At 44.8% G+C, this 20,100-nt stretch overlaps 1 protein-coding gene across 4 annotated transcripts in view; it reads left to right on the top strand.

The window, feature by feature from the left end:
- Positions 1-20,100, top strand: part of MAPKBP1 (mitogen-activated protein kinase binding protein 1) — a 131,127-nt gene that overhangs the window by 58,359 nt on the left and 52,668 nt on the right. For all 4 annotated transcript variants that reach the window (XM_038407024.2, XM_043517624.1, XM_043517622.1 and 1 more), the window contains exons 4-6: positions 13,489-13,551; positions 15,384-15,441; positions 18,772-18,942. In XM_038407024.2, coding sequence (XP_038262952.1) covers positions 13,489-13,551; positions 15,384-15,441; positions 18,772-18,942 — 292 coding nt within the window. The remainder of the gene's footprint in view (positions 1-13,488; positions 13,552-15,383; positions 15,442-18,771; positions 18,943-20,100) is intronic.

The following is a 20,100-nucleotide window of genomic DNA, read 5'->3' as shown; positions in this document are numbered from 1 at the left end:
TTTCCAGAGGGCTCTTAGACACATTACTACAGTGATTGAGTTGCAGTTCTCACAGGAGAATATTTAAAACCAAACACCAAGAAAATTCCACATTTTAAAGTTGAGAAAAAAATTGAGACTTCAGAGGTATATCAGGGTCACTGCAGTCAGGAAAGGAAAATAAACAAGTACAGGAACTCTGGGTAGCTCTTCCTCTTGAAAGAAAGTTGGAGGGTCAAATCTTCTAGTCCTTAATCTAGTAAAACTTCTGTTGCCATGATCCCCTCCACTCATAGATATAAACATGTGCTTAATAACTATACACTTCATACTTAAATAGCTAAGCCATCTTATCCAGGGCTACACATTTTATACATAGTGGCTCAGGGACTACATTTTCTGGCATATTCTGAACAGCGCTGAGCACACAGATGGTAGCCAGTGAATAATACAAATCATGACACAAAAAGAAAAGGAGTACTTGTGGCACCTTAGAGACTAACAAATTTATTAGAGCATAAGCTTTCGTGAGCTACAGCTCACTTCATCGGATGCATATCGTCAACTGTATGGACTCTGTGGATGCAATTTCTGTTCTTCGTTCTGGAATTTGAGGCATAAACACATATGATACTTATGACACTTTCTGATTCCTTCCTTTTCTCGAACTCAGAACAAAAAATGACATGACAAAATGGTTTTAAAATGTAAAATTGCACAGCAGACATTGCTCTACATCTCAGATTGGTCAGAACCTGCCACCCCTTGGGAGCTAAGTGATCTCTTCTCGTCTGACTCTCATTCTCCATCCTTCCTGACTTCTGTGCTGCTTTTCATTTTGTCAAACATGACATCCATCCCAACCTCCTGAGACCGTTTGCTGTAGTCTCAGAGAACATAGAGTGCTTCCGCCGACGTGCACAGGCTGAAATTGTGGAAAAGCAGCATCACTTGTCCCATAACCTCAGCTGTGCAGAACACAATGCCATCCACAGCCTCAGAAACAACTCTGACATCATAATTAAAAAGGCTGACAAAGGAGGTGCTGTCATCATCATGAATAGGTCAGCATATGAATAAGAGGCTACTAGGCAGCTCTCCAACACCACTTTCTACAAGCCATTACCCTCTGATCCCACTGAGGGTTACCAAAAGAAACTACACCATTTGCTCAAGAAACTCCCTGAAAAGGCACAAGAACAAATCCGCACAGACACACCCCTGAACCCCAACCTGGGGTATTCTGTCTGCTACCCAAGATCCATAAACGTGGAAATCCTGGACGCCCCATCATCTCGGGCATTGGCACCCTGACAGCAGGATTGTCTGGCTATGTAGACTCTCTCCTCAGGCCCTACTCTACCAGCACTCCCAGCTATCTTCGAAACACCACTGACTTCCTGAGGAAACTACAGTCCATTGGTGATCTTCCTAAAAACACCGTCCTAGCCACTATGGATGTAGAAGCCCTCTACACCAACATTCCACACACAGATGGACTACAAGCCATCAGGAACAGTATCCCCGATAATGTCACGGCTAACCTGGGGGCTGAACTTTGTGACTTTGTCCTCACCCACAACTATTTCACATTTGGGGACAATGTATACCTTCAAATCAGCGGCACTGCGATGGGTACCCGCATGGCCCCACAGTATGCCAACATTTTTATGGCTGACTTAGAACAACGCTTCCTCAGCTCTCCTCCCCTAATACCCCTACTCTACTTGCGCTACATTGATGACATCTTCATCATCTGAACCGATAGAAAAGAAGCCCTTGAGGAATTCCACCATGATTTCAACAATTTCCATCCCACCATCAACCTCAACCTGGACCAATCCACACAAGAGATCCACTTCCTGGACACTACGGTGCTAATACGCTATGGTCACATAAACACCACCCTATATCAGAAACCTACTGACCGCTATTCCTACCTACATGCCTCTAGCTTTCATCCAGATCACACCTCACGATCCATTGTCTACAGCCAAGCTCTACAATATAACTGCATTTGCTCCAACCCCTCAGACAGAGACAAACACCTACAAGATCTCTATCATGCATTCTTACAACTACAATACCCACCTGCTGAAGTGAAGAAACAGATTGACAGAGCCAGAAGAGTACCCAGATGTCACCTACTACAGGACAGGCCCAACAAAGAAAATAACAGAATGCCACTAGCCATCACCTTCAGCCCCCAACTAAAACCTCTCCAACGCATCATCAAGGATCTACAACCTATCCTGAAGGACGACCCATCACTCACACAGATCTTGGTAGACAGGCCAGTCCTTGTTTACAGACAGCCCCCCAACCTGAAGCAAATACTCACCAGCAACCACACACCACACAACAGAACCACTAACCCAGGAACCTATCCTAGCAACAAAGCCCGTTGCCAACTCTATCCTCGTATCTATTCAGAGGACACCATCATAGGGCCTAATCACATCAGCCACACTATCAGAGGCTCGTTCACCTGCGCATCTACCAATGTGATATATGCCATCATGTGCCAGCAATGCCCCTCTGCCATGTACATTGGTCAAACTGGACAGTCTCTACGTAAAAGAATAAATGGACACAAATCAGACGTCAAGAATTATAACATTCAAAAACCAGTCAGAGAACTCTTCAATCTCTCCGGTCACTCGATTACAGACCTGAGGGTGGCTATCCTGAGCATTGGGCTGTTAAACCCAGGGTTGTAAGTTCAATCCTCCAGGGGGCCATTTAGGGATCTGGGCAAAAATTGGGGATTGGCCCTGCTTTGAGCAGGGGGTTGGACTAGATGATCTCCTGAGGTCCCTTCCAACCCTGATATTCTATGATTCTCTGCCAGAAAAAAACTTCAGAAACAGACTCCAAGCAGAGACTGCTGAATTGGAATTAATTTGCAAACTGGAAACAATTAATTTAGGCTTGAATAGAGATTGGGAGTGGATGGGTCATTACACAAAGTAAAACTATTTCCCCATGTTATTTCTCCCCCCTCACCCCACCCCCCACTGTTCCTCACACGTTCTTGTTAACTGCTGGAAATGGCCCACCTTGATTATCACCATAAAAGGTTTTCCTCCTTCCCTCCCCCCACCCTCTTCCTGGTGGTAATAGCTCATCTTAAGTGATCGCTCTCCTTACAGTGTGTATGAAAAAACCCATTGTTTCATGTTCTCTGTGTGTATATATAAATCTCCCCACTGTATTTTCTACCGAATGCATCCGATGAAGTGAGCTGTAGCTCACAAAAGCTTATGCTCAAATAAATTTGTTAGTCTCTAAGGTGCCATAAGTACTCCTTTTCTTTTTGCGAATACAGACTAACACGGCTGCTACTCTGAAACCTCTCAGAGAACTGGTCACCTTGGTTTTGCTCCCATCTACCAGAGTCCTCTTTTTTGCTGCATGCAGCAGAGACATAGGCTGGTCTGCTGGATAGGGAGCTAGCCCTGAAAGATGTGGGTTCTATTCCCCCCCCATGGACTTCCTGTATGACCTCAGGTCAGTGCCTGAAGGGCAGAGTTTCAAAACCTTTTAGGCAAGGTGCAGCTAGGCATCTAGTGGGGGTTACAAAGCACCTAACCCAGGCACTTCTGAAAATTCCACTAGGTGCCTAAATATTTATGAAAATCTGGCATTTAGTCTGTATATGCCTCAGTGTTCCATCTATCCAATGGGGATAACAGCACTGCTCTCTCTCACTGAGGGGCTGTGAGGAGAAATAGGTTGGACCTTGTGAGGTGCTCAGATACTATGGTGGGGCCACATAAGTAGCACAGGTAGTGTGGGAACTTCTCTGTACCACTTCCCTTAGTTTTGGGCCCTTCTTTTCACCTATGCCAAACCTCCCCCTTTTCTGAAGGTAACCTTGGCTCAGAGGGCTTGGCTGTATTTTTTCTGAGTCCAGTGTGTTATCTCTAAAATAACCCCTCCTCCCTCCCAACCACCCACTTTTCCAGGGATTCCTGTTTTACAGGGTAAACTTCCAGATCCTTAACTTAATCACCAGTCCTTTCTTATCTTAATCACCCTGCCTCTGTTTGTAAACAAAATATTGACTCCCTGCCCCAGGGGCACATCTCCCCTGAAGAACTTGCATTTCACACATGGCTCTGTCTACACCAGGGGTTCTCAACCTTTTTCCTTCTGTGGCCCGTCCCCAACATCCTATAAAAACTCCACGGCCCACCTGTGCCACAACAGCTGGTGTTCTGCATATAAAAGCCAGGGCTGACATTGGGGGATAGCAAGCAGGGCAATTGCCTGGAGGGAATGGGGGGGCCTTACGAAGCTATGATGCTCAGGCTTCACCTTCAGGCCTGGGTGGCAGGGCTCACAGTGGCTGGGCTTTGGTTTTTTGCCCTGAGCACCAATGAGTCTAATGCCAGCCGTCTTTGACGGACTTCCTGAAACCTGCTTGCGGCCCCCACAAGGGGCCTCAGACCCCCTGGTTGAGAACTGCTGGTCTGCATTACGCAGCTTTTAGTGCACAGCTGTGTTGCTACAGCTGTGCCACTAAAAGTCTCACAATGTAGCTGCAGCCGACAAAAATTTCCACCCCCAATGAGTGGTGTTGGCGTTGTTGATAGGAGAGCGCGCCTACCGACAAAACGCTGTTCACACCGACACTTATCGTTAGCAAAACTCATGTCTTTCAGGGGTGTGTGGTGTGGTTTTTTTTTTTTTAAAGGCAAAAGTTTTGTCGTTCAGTTGCCAGTGTAGACATAGCCTAATACTGTGCTGTAGTTGAGAGCTCCACCTGGGAGCTTCCACATCTCCTGTTTGAAACTCGGGGGAAGGGGGCTGTGTTCTCCCCCTCTCCCAATGGTGCCCCTGCCAATTGGGGTGAAGAGAGAGAGAAACCATGTAGAATCCTCCCCTTCCTCCATTACCCCTGTGCTGGAAATATCTGAACTCATGGGGAGAGGAGATGAGCTATACAGATTCTGCAGAAGCAGGGGGAGTGGAAAGAGGAGAGGCAGCCCTTAGCTTTGCAGGAATTATCCCTGCAAGGCCTGTAAATCAGCTCTGCTCTGCCTTCCCCTGGAACTAGCTTTGAGTGTGCTTTTTTCTTTCCTTCCAGCTTTCCTTCTACCATAGAGACTGGAAACACTGCTGAGAGAAGCCATTTGTATTGGTAGGGCTGGTGAAGGAAGGGCGGTGTACATATGTGGACATTGCTGAGGAGGGTCCCTGCAAGGCTGGAGGGGCAGTCATCTGAGGTGCCTAGAGGAGAAGGGAAAGGGGTTCCTGGGACTGTTTCTAAAAAGAAAGTGTTTTATGTAAGTTTAAAAAGTCATGTCACCCAAGATAAAAAGGCATATCTTCTGTGTTTGGTCATAACCATTGCCTGGTTATGATGTTGGGGAATGATGGGATGGTGGGCTTGCCACCTTCAGTTGGATGTATATTGTGGCCAAACATAGTGAAGTTCTGATTGAAACCCTTCCGCCTGGTGGACCCAAGTTGTTTGGGCCAAGAATGGCCGATATGGGTGGACTCTCCCTTTCCAGATAGGAATGGTGGGGCTTTCATTAGGCTTGGTCATGAGGAGTGGTCTGTAGGCCAGTTGACTGCAGCAAGAGTGGATGGTGCTGCTCTATTGTGGCTCTTCCTTGAGAGTTCTCAAAGGGAGTTTTGGGGAGTTGTTCCTCTTCCCTAATGGTGTTCTTATGTGGAGTTCCAGAGCTTTCCATCTTGCTTTCCCCTCCTGCCAGCATGTCGAAGACGCTGTTAGGAAGGTTAGTGAGGAGAGTTTGGGCTTTGGTGCTGTCAATGTGCTGAAGACTCCCAGCTCTAGATCTCTGCCTCACCTGCCTTAGTTCAGTGTCTGAGGGAGATTGGGGCATGGACAAGGCTGAGATGATGCTGGCAGATTGAGAAGCAACCAGAAGATATGGTGAAGATGGAGCAGGGCCTGCTCTTTGATGTTCTCTGGCTCTTTGTCCTGCACATTTGGCGTGCCATCCGGGCTTTTAAAACAATAAATTTCCACTGGGAGCCTCACTGCCCTAGTTCACACAGTGCTCATGCTTAATAACATGTAATCTCCAATTTATGAGTTTAACAACTTTTAAAATACAATTAATCCCTTTGTTTTGTGCTGGGCTTCTTATTTAGCTGTTGTTTCCTGCTAATCTATTTTGGTCTCTCTGAAGTTTGCAGCCTGAATCTAACTGTAGTCCTTCTGTGGCTGCAACCATCCTGGTAGTATTCTCCTCCAGCAAATCTGCCTGACCACGTTATGATACAATGATCTCAAGGGCTCCTTGTTCTCATGCTTGACATCCATGTCTTAATCTTGCCATAGATTTTCCCCCAATCCCCCGCCATCCATTTCATTGACATAGATGAATAGGTATTTCACATGTGATGTGCATGCACATCCTCCCCACTGGCACGTCCCATCACAGCTAACCCACACACAGCATTGGCCGTGAATTAAAGACATTTGTTGGTAGGGAATGTTGCCACATGAAAAATTATCACCAGCTTTTACTGACACCATATTAATCTGATCAAAATTCCCCTGACAACTAGCATCGGGTGAAAAGGTTTGGTTCTCATCAAGACTTGGGGATGTGTTTTGTGAATTAGGAAACTATTCTACTTTGTTGGGGCAGGGGAAGATGGGCATGATTGGAAGAACAGTGAATGAGCAAGAAGTCGTGGAAGTGACCAGTAAGAAGTTGATGGGGCCACTTGTTCTCTTCATTTACTCTTGCAGGAATGTGTGAGGGCCCAGGGGAGATAATATTTAGAAAGAGGAGCCAGGATGAGCCAGGGTTTGAATGGTGTCCGAATGGAGCTTGCTTTCTTCTCTGCCACTTCAGTTTATGGCCCAGATTGAGAGGGACTGGGGAGGAACCTGTCCCATGAACTCTGCCTCTAGTCATCTGTCCTGTGAGATAAAGCAAGGCAGAGTTGATGAATAGCTTTGGAAAGAAACTCCATAATTGTCTTTTAATCTTTTCATACCCTCTAGGGAGGGTGGGGGGTGGGCAGGGAGGGAGGGAGGAAGGAAGAAAACAGACTTCTTACAAAATCTGCTTTTTATTAGCTTACTGGGGAAGGGGGGGGAGTTGGGGGAAGGGGCAGCAGAGACTAGAGAGATGAGTCAGGGGAATAGATGAAAGGGAAAGTGAAATACAGAGGGAGACAGGGATTTGGGAAGAAGAGCAAGAAGTGGGACTGGTATGAGCAGAGGAAGAAGAAAGTAAGTGTGCGTGTGTGTGAGTGTGTATGTGTGTGAGAGAGAGTGTGTGTGTGTGGGGGGGGAGTGCTGGTGACTTAGTGAGTCAGATGCTGTGTGTAAATGTGATATTGACGTCTGATTCCTTTCCATTCCACTCCTAAATTTAGCCTAGGGAAACTGCCTCCTTGTTTTTTCCCTTTGCCAGAGGTGCTTGTTTCTTCTCTGTAGATTTCCTGCTAACCCTCCTTGCACTGATCGCCAGCACATATGGAGTGTGCACAGTGCTAAGGGGCCTGTCTGCAACATGCTGCAGGAAAACTCTCCAAAGTGTCTCCCACTTACACACCCGCTACTCCAAAGTGGCTCCCTGCCATCTCTGCTGGAGAAAGTTCAACTTCTCTGCAAGAGCCTTGGAGGAGGGTCTGATGGTAACACAGATGTATCGCCTCCCCTTTGCAGCAAGAACCAATTACTACTCTGCAGGTGGGCTCCTTTGGAATAAAACAGGGTGCCTACAAAACGCCTTAAACACTAGATCTATCAGAGATTCCAAAGACAGCTTCTGATTTCTTTTTTTTTTTTTAAAGCCACAGTTCACGATTATATGTTGTCACTAGGATGGTGTAATGCAGGGTTGAGGGTATGGCACAGTTGCCCTAGAAATAAAATCTTTACAAGAGCATATTATTGCCAATAGCTTCAGTATGCAAAGGAGCTAGATACTAGATTGGCTAGGACATCATTTAGGCAGCAATAATCCTGTCACTCAGCAGTGAATAATTTCATAAATGGCTTTGACAGCAAAACAGGGTTCAGACTGGGAGGAAAATATGATGTAGTTAATCTCTGTGAGCTCTGCCCACAATCCCAGAATAGCTGGATACTTCTGCTAAAATGATCAGCAGTGAACTAGTTAATAATGTTGACCTTTTAAACTCTCATCAGACACCAGAGTAAGTACTCTGTTATATGGAAACAGTGCAAGCCTCTTTCAGAACTATTGTTTGTTTTGTCTGTATTTGTAAACTCTCATTGGGATCTAGAAAGTTTTCTTCAGAAATATATTGGTTGGGATTTTAAATTTTTTTTTATTTTTAATTTCAAGGCCTAATTTCTGCAGAAACTGATGAGGGCACTAGAAAAGTGGTGGTTTGATGTACTTGGCCCAACTGAATTGGGCTCAGTGTGAAAATATCAGCACTATATTTTTTCCACTCACTGGTAGCAAAACACTAAACAAACAGAATCTTACAAAAACTTAACATGCAGAAGGCTAGATGGCTGCTTTTGTGTATTTAATAATAAAAACAATGTTCATATAAAGCTTCTTGTGAACTGTTGACAGAGTAAAAGTCACTATGGCAATCTTGAATGATGTATCTCAGGATTCATGATGTTCATGTAGTCTTATGTGGGTTAGAAACAAGATAGTGCACTAGGTGGACAAATGATCTGTCCCAGTATAGCAATTTCTATTTTCTTATATTGACTTGAGCAATATATTTTACTAATACATTGCACAATCCCACAGTACTTTTGAAAGGCTCTCCCACAAACCCTGCTTTGGGAAGCTTTTTCAGACACTGTTGAACATGAGGCCTCAGCAAAACTGTAATGCACTGCACTCCAGGGGTTGGCGGGACTGCAGTCTGGACGCAGACTGAACTGGGTAGCAGAAACCAGGAGGGTAAATGTGGCCACAGTGAACAGTTAAACTTTGCTAGCACAATTTAGTCTTTTAACTGTAATTTTTACCCTTTAAAATGATACAACAATCTAGCACAGAGAGGGTAAGAGAAGTTCCCAAGGCCACAGAAAGATTCAGAATGAGAACCAGATTAGAATTCAGGAGTTCCTGGCTTCCGGTCTTGTTTTTGTAGCATGCGTCGCTGCCATATAATTAACCTAGTTTATTTGCATACTGCAATCCTATTGGTTAAAACAACCTAAAAGTTGGGTGGAGTCTTTATAAAATTAGAACAGTGTGACAAGACTGCCATGAAATGAAATTCAGTCCTCTGGCAGTGTTGCCACAGGGTATGTCTTGCTCCTTGTTAACTGGCAGTGGTGTTTTGGGTGGGTGTGGCATGTGTTCATATATTTTCATGGATTACATTTAAGAGTTATTTAAAAAAAATCTGCTTGTGACTGGTTGTAAGGTGTTACACCCTTATCTGAAGATCAGGAACTATTTGGCTGACTCCCCCGGCAGGCTGGCATGGTGGTGGGATTCAGCCTCTGCACAGGAGCTTGAGCCTCTTTGATGAGGGAAAACAGCTAGAAGGAGTGACAGGAAGTCCTGCAGAGAGACGCCCTGGGAATAGCCAACTCTGGAGGTGTAAGGCCTAAGTTTGTTTGTAAGTAACTGCGGGCTCAGTTGCTTAAGTTAAGAATACCGCAAAACCCAGGATCCTACCAATTTGCTGAGCTATTCTAGGAAATGCTTTATTTATAGATTTGCTTGCTTGGTTTGAAGACCATGGCGTCTTCTTGCATGTCTTTAATTTTTAGATTGTTTCTTAGAGAAAATAACACAAAGGGCTGTCTACACTGGGAACGTACATTGGCATAGCTGCGTCTCTCGGGGCACACCACTGAGAGACGTAGCTATGCTGACCTAACCCATGGTGTAGAAAGTGGTATCTTCTGTCAACCTAGCTACCACCTCTCAGGGAGGTGGAACACCTGTGCAAATGGGAGAACCCCTCCTGTAGGCATATAGGTAGTGTCTACGCTGAAGCCTCTGTAGTGGTTGAGGTGTGGACATACCCAAAGGTCCTGTTTTCATGCAAATGTCCCTAGTCATAAAACACAAAGGAACTTAATATTAAAAAACCTGCTGCACAGAAATGATTCTACCTGGATATCGCATCTACCCTCAATTCTCCATAATGTCTTCTGAAGCTTAATGGACCAAAATTCTCCCAGGTGTAATTCTTCTGAGTTGCACAAGGGACAACTTTGGTCCATTAAGCCTACCTTGCTTCATAGAGTGAGATTTCTCTTTTATTTTTTCTGATTGCCTGGAAGCTGAGGATTACACAGATTTTCCCATCTGCTAATGTACTATTTCATAGGTCTTGATTTGAGGGGCTTAACTTCCCCTGAATCGTTAATGGGTCACAGACCACCTGCCTCTTTACAGGAAGCCTGCAGAAATAAAATAGAGTAGATCAGACCTGAAACTGGAGTGACTGGTCATGCTAAATTAGATCCTTCTGTGCTTTTTACTCTTAACTAAATCTCTAAAGAACACTTTCACTGCTGGATGACCAGGTTACCTGTACTATTAGAACTGCCCCACTAACGTACCAGTAAATGTTGGTGAATGCCTGTATGTTCAGCACAGCAGATGTATTTTACTTGGGCATGGCACACAGGCTACCTTTGGGGAAAACACTGGGTGGAAACTTGCACTAGTTCTAATGAAGGAAGCTGAATTTTGAAAGCTGGTGAACTGGAGGTTAAAATTTCAGTGCCCTATGGGGGTGTCTGCTATGAGGCTGTGAAGTTAACTGAGTGAGACTGCATCAGTCAGCAGCATTGGGCCTGAGGTGTTGGAGTGTCTGCGCCTCTCTATGGTGTCTATTCTGTTTCATAACTCATAATGCTCCTGGCGGGCAACCCTGTCAGACCAAGTGAGGCAACGGCATGGGTCGGACAAGAGTTTGTTACGACGTGCCAGTGCCTGGAGAAATGTTGTGTCTGCAGCCTTTTCCGATTGGCGCCAAGCTCATGGCAGGGGATTCCTTACCGCTGCTGAGGTAAATGAAAAAAGAACAGATTAGGGGGACACCCCTGTAAAGTTCTTCTTGCGTGAGCCCAATGGTGTGACAGTGAGGCTCTCTTAGTTCTGTTTAAAAGCTCATATGTGAGAACTTCTGTCTTTTCTATTGGGCTGAGGCTTTTGGCGGCATTTGTAGAGTGAGCCGATGCTGTAGGCTTCATAATGAAACAGCAATATCTCTTCAGCATTTGGTACCATGCTCCTTACTCTAATTTGTAGGCCTTATCTACCCCAGGGATTTCCCCCAGTGACAGAAATGGATGGCTGGTCATGCACTGGCGCAAACCCCTGTTGCAGGCAGGGTATAAGCTGTGATTTGCACTAGTGTAGTCAGCCCTATCTGAAATCCCTGGTGTAGACAAGGCCTTTCTGAACCTGAGAGTCATGTATTGCACAACATCCTAATGGCACAGCAGTGAAGGGGGGAGTTATAGGGTGTGGCATAGCTAAGTAGCAACACTGCCAAACTGGTGAAGCTTTTGAGGTGTTCCCTGCATGTTTGTGGGGAGGAGGACTCTCTTCATGCTGTGATGCATCCTCAAATACTGGAGAAGAGCTACGGTCAGACCTATCCAACTTTCCCTGACTGTTTCCCCCTTCTATAGCTGCCTCCACTTTGGGCTTTTGCCAAGAGACAGTAGAAACGATGTATCTCCATGAGAGAAGTCAATGTCACTCCTCTCTCTAAGACAAAGGATATCACAAGTGCTGGTTTTTGTCCATCTCCAGCAAGTCCCTATAGCCTTTGAACTGGGTCCCCCTCGTATTGCAGCCCTGTGTGAGGGGTATTCATATGGGGAAGAGAGATGTGCAGTTATCAGGAGCTACCCTGCTGAGTCCAAGTTCTTTGAATCATAGAATATCAGGGTTGGAAGGGATCTCAGGAGATCATCTAGTCCAACCCCCTGCTCAAAGCAGGACCAACCCCAACTAAATCATCCCAGCCAGGACTTTGTCAAGCCTAATCTTAAAAACTTCTAAGGATGGAGATTCCACCACCTCCCTAGGTAACCCATTCCAGTGCTTCACCACCCTCCTAGTGAAATAATGTTTCCTAATATCCAGCCTATTCCTCCCCCACTTCAACTTAAGACCATTGCTCCTTGTTCTATCATCCGCCACCACTGAGAACAGCCTAGCTCCATCCTCTTTTGAACCCCCCTTCAGATAGGTGAAGACTGCTATCAAATCCCCCCTCACTCTTCCGCAGACTAAATAAGCCCAGTTTCCTCAGCCTCTCCTCATAAGTCATGTGCCCCAGCCCCTTAATCGTTTTGAAGGCATTGATTGTACAGTTCCATGCAAGGAGTGAATTTGCTCATCAGTTGGGAGGGAGGATCATCTTGTCACTGAGAATTGTTGTTTTTCCTGGGCAGCAGCAAGTGTTTCACTTCTGAGAGCCTGAGTTTTCACAGGGTTGGTTCCTTTGCCCCTATGTGCTGGGGCCTTGGCAGAGATGCGTTCTCTTCTGCCCTGTGCTGAAAATGATCCATAGGGTTTCCACTGATGAAGGGTGGGGAAGGGGAGAGAATGTATCCCGGATCATAGCCAGACTTGTGTGGCAGCAGAGTCATCGCAGCATGCTAAGAGTGAGACTCCTGGCTTTGTCAGTAAATTTGGGAGAATCTCCCCTTTCCTGTTCCTCCAAAATGGTGGACTTCAAGCTTGTGGTGGAGGTGATTATATTGATTACCATGGGGAGAAGGTCACAGCTGTTTTGTTTCTAGAGTTCCTTCTGTTGGCTGATTTCTGGACAGCCCCAGAGGAAGCTATTTATTTTTTCATTTGTCTGCAAAGCGAATGGACTCTTGAACTGTGCCTCTTATTTTCTGACTGGCTAATGACCTCTTGGCCCAAACTGAGGCCTTTTCTGTCCTGTCTGTGTTACAGGCAAGAGCCACACTACACAGAAGGTGATTCCTGTCTGGGTCCATGCTGAGCTAGTCCCAGTCATTGTCCTGATGTTCAGGGCCTGGATGAAGGTGTGGGGGTGGGGGAGGGCAGAATCTGAATGGCTAATGGCAGTGCCTGGCAGGATACAGTTGATGGAAAGCTATGCTGAAAGTCTCCGGAGAGGAGAAGCCCAGCTGTTTTCTCTGAGAGCTCTTCTACTTCATGCTTCCCCTCTTTCCTGGCTCCCTACCTTCCCACTCGGGTCTAGACATCCTGTTTTGGTGCCCAGAATGTAGGGTCATTCTTACGTCTGGGGAGATGGGACAGAATCATGGGGCTGTCACACAGACTTTTCTAACTCCCCTTTCTTTCTGTCTAGCTTGTGAGTGGTAAGAGATCCAGGGCTCACGGTCCCTGGAAAGGTGATTATTTATGGCACTCTACAGGGGAGTGATTTGTGATTATCCCCCAACCTTCCTTTGCATTTTCCAGTTATCTGGGTAGAGGTGGGACAGACGTGCCAGGCTGTTGTTCATTCTCCTGCCAAGGACAAGGGGATAGAGCTTGTTATGATACCCACAGGGTGTCCTGTAAACTTCTTTTTGTTCTTCTGTTCTCTTTCTAGGTGTGTTGTCGTACTCTTCAACCCTAGGAAAAATAAGCAACATCATATTCTAAACAGCTCCAGGTGAGTGGAACTCAGAGATATGCGGACAGCTGGCCTCGTATTACTTGGGATGTGAATTTGGAGTCCTCTTTCTGGCTCTAGCAAACTATAAGAGTTGCTGGGGATAAAGGTGCCCAGAGCTATTGAGTCCTAAACTCACTTGTGTGGGACTAGTGGCTGTGGGGAGGAGTTGCCTGCTAATTTAACCCTAGCTCCTCCTTAACATGAGTTACTGTGGGGAAAGTTGTAGTAATGATAACTAGGGAAAAGCCCATAAATACTACATTCCCATGCAGAACTGCTGTAAGGAATGACATGGAGGATGTTTTACTTGAACTCTGTGGGACTTGCATTATTCTTTCTCTGAGGTTGAAGTCTTGGTTTGGAGCAGGACTGACTGACACCTGGTCCTCTTGTTGGCAGGCAGGGGCCAGAGGACCATAAGCCCATAGCTGTGAAACCCTTTCTGTGCCTGCAAGAGGTTTGGGCTGCAGGGAATCCTGTGTTCAACCTGGTGGGGAAACAAAACCATTGTCAAGTTATTACATGTGTTGTGGGCCTCTTTCCAGTCATACCCTCCCATCCACCCCCGTCGGGTGACCAGATAGCAATTGTGAAAAATCGGGATGGGGTGGGGGATAATAGGGTCCTGTATAAGACAAATCCCCAATATTGGGACTGTCTCAGTAATATCAGGTTTCAGAGTAGCAGCCGTGTTAATCTGTATCCACAAAAAGAAAAGGTGTACTTGTGGTACCTTAGAGACTAACAAATGTATTTGATCATAAGCTTTCGTGAGCTACAGCTCACTTCATCAGATGCATTCAGTGGAAAATACAGAGGGGAGATTTATATACACAGAGAACATGAAACAATGGGTGTTAACCATACACGCTGTAATGAGTGATCACTTAAGGTGAGCTATTACCAGCGGGAGGGGAAGCGGGGGGGGAAACCTTTTGTAGTGATAATCAAGGTGGGCCATTTCCAGCTGTTGACAAGAACGTCTGAGGAACAGCGGTGGGGGGGTGGAGGGAAGGAAATAAACTGGGGAAATAGTTTTACTTTGTGTAATGACCCATCCACTCCCAGTCTTTATTCAAGTCTAAGTTAATTGTATCCAGTTTGCAAATAAATTCCAATTCAGCAGTCTCTCCTTGGAGTCTGTTTTTGAAGTTTTTTTGCTGAAGAATTGCTACTTTTAGGTCTGTAATTGAGTGACCAGAGAGATTGAAGTGTTCTCCAACTGGTTTTTGAATGTTATAATTCTTGACGTCTGATTTGTGTCCATTTATTCTTTTACGTAGAGACTGTCCAGTTTGGCCAATGAACATGGGAGAGGGGCATTGTTGGCACATGATGGCATATATCACATTGGTAGATGCACAGGTGAACGAGCCTCTGAGAGTATGGCTGATGTGATTAGGCCCTATGATGGTGTCCCCTGAATAGATATGAGGACAGAGTTGGCAACGGGCTTTGTTGAAAGGATAGGTTCCTGGGTTAGTGTTTTGGTTGTGTTTCCCCCTCCCTACCCCCCGGCTCTCCTGCTGGTAATAGCTCACCTTACCTGATCACTCTCGTTACAGTGTGTATGGTAACACCCATTGTTTCATGTTCTCTGTGTATATAAATCTCCCCACTGTATTTTCCACTGAATGCATTCGATGAAGTGAGCTGTAGCTCACGAAAGCTTATGCTCAAATAAATTTGTTAGTCTCTAAGGTGCCACAAGTACTCCTTTTCTTTTTTCAATAATATCAGGACATCTGCTCACTCTCTCCCCTTATGACAGACTGAACTGAAACCAGATACAGGCATCACCTCACAGTGTCCTCCTGTCTCTGTTTTAGGAAGACGATTACAGCTCTTGCTTTCTCCCCTGATGGAAAGTACCTGGTTACTGGAGAGGTAAGTGCTGAAAATTGTTTAAAACAGGTACATGTCTGCAGGCTGGGAAGAAGTGTGGCTGCTGTAGAGCGGGAAATGGACAATGTTGGGGGGAAACTTGGGTTTAATTAAATCCTGTATCCTTTTTGACAGGGTTTTGGCCCATAGGATATCCAAAGAGTGACCCTAACTGTGCCTCTGCACTGCCTTTATGTGGGGAAATGTGGTTTTGGCTCTCACCCACTGATTCATCTTAGCTTCAACCAACCTCGTCACTGCTTGTCTCCTTAAGCTCAAATTGATAGGGTTTTCCAAATGTTCTGTCTGCCCAGATCGAGGCAGGTGAATCTCCTGGGGCAGACTCTTTTTGCCAGTGGCAGGGTGGAGATTATCTGAGGATATTGGGTGCTGCTCTACCTATTAACATAGGGGAAGGAGTGAGGGACGGGGACTGGAAATTTCTAGTGGCTGGATTGAGTTTAGGGTTGCATCCCTTAGGATTTTGGGGGTGAGCCAAGACAGTAACAATATAGTGGAGAGTGAAAAGTACCTGTGGAATGGAATTTCCAGAGTAATGATAAAGGGGCCAGTGCCCATAGGTTTGGCAGTGCATGCTTTGTTGCTGGCGACATGCTTTCTCCTTTCAAAGGTGCTTAAAGGGAGAACATGGGTGGCTGTATTGTGGGGTCCGTGTTGCGTTAGAAGTGCAAGGTGCATACTGTACATGTAATGAATTTGCAGTTGTTAGATGCTAGAAACACAAAAATGTCTCCCTGTCCCCTTTTGGTCATGCTCAGCTTGCTGTCATGTGTCTCTAATGACTACTTGTCATCTGACTCCAGTATGTTGTAACTTACTGGTGAATGTGTGCGTCACCAGTCCCTCTCTGTGCCCAGTTCTTGGAGGATATGAGTAGAAGTGGGTAAAAAAAATTTTGGCAAACAGTTTTTTAGCTGAAAAATGCAGGGTCGGGTCAAGTTCAGCTCATTGTTTCAGACCAAAAAAGAGGGGAAAATTCTGAAAAAGTCAAAACATTTTGATTCTTTGCCTCAAAACGACATTTCATTTTGAAATGTATCTAAATTTAATTAAAATAATACCACAAAAGGGTAAAACACCCTATTACAAAATGTTTCATTTCAGGTCAAATTAAATATTTGGACATGAAATGATTCCTTCCTTCCCCCGCTCCCCCTGAAAATTTTTGAGGGTTTTTGTTGGTTTGGTTTCGTTTGATTTAGCCATCAAACTGTAAAATCAATTATTTACCCAGCTCTAAATACAAGTCTGTTACACCCTCCGCTAGAGCCCTCTGGCGGAAGCTCTAGCAGCTCATGCTTTAAGCTCTGGATGTCCCTGATTCAATCCCCAGTATGTGACCAAGCTGGTGAAGTTAGTTTGTTAGTTAGGCTGTGACAGGCTTCTCCCTTTATGCACCAGGGACAGAGGAGGACCTGTAAAAGACTCTTACCTGTGGATTATACCTACAGAGCAGAGCTGGCTGAAAATTATCCTTATGGGTTTGTTTTTTGACCAAAAGAATGTTTGCTTTGGTTGACGTTTCATTTTTCAATGAAAAATTTCAAAATGAAAATTCAGATTTGTTTTGAAAAGTTTTTTTCATTTTTATTTTGGTGGGAAAAACACCACTTTCACTCCTCCCCCTCCCCCCCACCATTGAGGGGTGGAAGGGCGGAATAAAAACTTTAATGGTTATTTTGCCGCTGACACAACTTTTTGATTAGAAACTTTTGCAGAAAAACTACAACAGAACTGGAAAATTCAGAATGAAATGGCAAATTTTCATTTTATTTGAGTTGTTTTGCAGCATATAATTTACCCTTTTGACCAGCTCTACAGCCATTTCTGTGGGTCCTCTCAAAAGCATTAATTTTGAGTGTTTCTCTTGTCATGTAGTGCCCCCTACTGGTGGCAGCACTTAGTCTTTCCTTAGTACTGCTCCTGAAGTTCTGCAGTTAGTTTGGACTGGTAATAGCTGACTAAAGAGCGTTCAACTTGTGAAGTCTGAATCTCGCAGGCTGAGTGAGCTGATTCTGCCTAGTGACACTAAATTGGTGCATGGCTGGATTTTCTTCAGTGAGAGCCCAGAGGCTGACCCTCATCCCTCCATATGTGTTAGCTCTGGTCCGAGTATCTCAAATGCTGAGGAGATGGAGGCTTTCCATATAGCAATAAATTGCTTGTCCCATGGGAGTTGATAGAACTCACTGGTGGTAGCATCTATTCAATTATTTAAAGTGTATTCAATTTGTTAAAGTGTCTGGGGGCTGAAGATCTAGAGGTTGGTTTCTTAACTAGTGTAAGTGCTTTGCAGAGTAGCTCTATTGACTTTGTACCATCTTGACTGTAACCTTGAGGACAGGACTCTGTCATTCGGGGTGAAAGCTGAGCTGAGTAAATTAAAATCTGACCGCTCTTCTATTCCAGGCCAATCACATTCTATGTAAAGCTGCAAAACAAGACAACTAAATGTCTTGCATTCTGTGTTTCGGAGGCTTTGATTTTCAATCAAGCATGCCACCCCTTCACGTGAGCAAGTGACTTGCTTTACCCTGACTCGAAAATACACCATTTTGCCTTGTTGCCATGGAGATCTTATCTTGCAGGCTACTTTTTGACAGGCTTCCATGTGAAATCTTGAGGAAGCTGTTGAATAGGGTTTCCCTGTTAATCATGTCCTTGGCAAGGATTTCTGCTGGTCTTGTAAAATAAAGAGTACTTTTAAATAACTAAATAAATGATTTTTCAGGGAGACTTAGTGCTGGCAAAAGGTGCTGCTTTCACATTCGTAGAGACTGTTTATCCACAGAACAAGTGCAGCAAGAAGGGGAGTGCATTTCCCCCCAGATACTGCCCTATCTATGTGCCTCAAATGTAACATGGCATGACTACCTTTGGAATGAGAAGATTGACAATTTCTTTGGGGAAGACCACAGGAAATTAGCAATGAGTGTGACAGAGTCAGTTTTTGTGATGTGAACACCTGCCACTGGGACCTGGACTGAGACCTCTAAAGATCACCATGTGTTACTGGTTTCCATTACAGACAACAGAGATATGTGTGAAAAATGTTGATCCACTTTCTTGTTTTGGGTTTTTTTTATTATTATCCCTTTAGTTATCTGCTGAAATCAGCAAATTCATTACATTTCTGACTTCTGCTGTAAATGGCCATAGAACGCCTAAGGGTTAAGCTGTGATCTAGTCCTGAATTCACTTCCAAGTTGTGTGTATTTAGAAAAATGTATGGGGATGTTGCATATCTGAATCCATCGCAACTAGCCTTATGAGTTATGTTCACTGCTCTCTGTCTCCGAATCACCCCTTCAGAGTGGGCACATGCCAGCCGTTCGTGTGTGGGACGTGGCTGAACGGGCCCAGGTGGCTGAGCTCCAAGAACACAAGTATGGCGTGGCCTGTGTGGCATTCTCCCCCAGCTCCAAATACATTGTCTCCGTGGGGTACCAGCATGACATGATTGTCAACGTGTGGTCATGGAAGGTAAGTGTGCAGGAAGATCAGCTTACTGGTAGGAAAAGCCACATTGTGCAAGGCCAGAGATGGTCTGGGGATAAATCTGGTTATAGCTCTTTCTTTCTCTGCTCCTTTTGACATTTCATGAAATCAGACAAGTTAGAGATGGATGGAGATTGGATCATCTAGTCCATCCTCAAGGAGCTAGGGCAAGATTGTTCCCACCAATCTGTGACATCTTCCTGGCCAGTCAGAAGGCTATTAGGCTTTGTCATACTCTTTGTGTTTTTTCCAGAGGACTGTTGGAAACTGATTCAAACTAAGATGGGGGGGGGAGGGGAGTGGGAACTCTCACAGACCAGGAATCTGTTTTACTTTGGTTGTGGGATCCATATTACAGATCCTGGAGAACAATTTGCTTTTATTCTGTTTGAGATGGAAACATTATAAACTGAGGCAAGGGGGGACTAGATACTCACCTAAAAAGTACAGTGAGTGTATGGAGATGATCAATTATGACTGTGACAGTGGCCTTAATAGTACTTGAGGGGCAGTGTTATGTTGGAATAAAGGCCATGCCTTATCTTCTGTAAAGCACAGTGTGAATTTACAGCATCATGTAAATATCTGATGATGACAATTATAAACATGTATCTGCTCGGGGGACCTCCATGTTAGTAAGAGAACCGGACAATCACATTCTAACAAGTTTCAGTCAGCTCCCTCTACCTCTGCAGGTAACCAGTCCTCTCTGGGAGCCATCTTAAATTTTTTATACCCATATCTGTTAATTTCATGTTATACAGCTGTAGGTCAATGTTCCCTTGAAATATTGTTAACCACTTCATCACCTTTCTCATTCTATGGTTCAGATTCTGTCTTTTCATGATCATCTTCTATATCAGCTAGTGTTTCTGTCCTGCATCTATTTCTTGTAGACAAGTAACTTAACATTAAAACATTGGAGTTCTTGTGGTCACTGAAAATCCCGTGTTCGGTCTTCAAGTTCTTCTCAATGAGGCACACAAAAATAATGATTTGAAGATGGATGTAATGTAGAGTAAGGCTAGGATTTAATGCTGTACCTTGACAATCAAGATTTTTATGGTCTCTGCTCTCCAACTATTATTTGTTACATTAGTGCCTAGAGATTTCCCCACTGACAGCAGGGTCCCATTGTGCCAG

This window comes from Dermochelys coriacea, chromosome 6 (assembly GCF_009764565.3).
Source record: "Dermochelys coriacea isolate rDerCor1 chromosome 6, rDerCor1.pri.v4, whole genome shotgun sequence".
NCBI lineage: Eukaryota > Metazoa > Chordata > Testudines > Dermochelyidae > Dermochelys > Dermochelys coriacea.
This window is presented reverse-complemented; position numbering and strand designations above follow the sequence as displayed.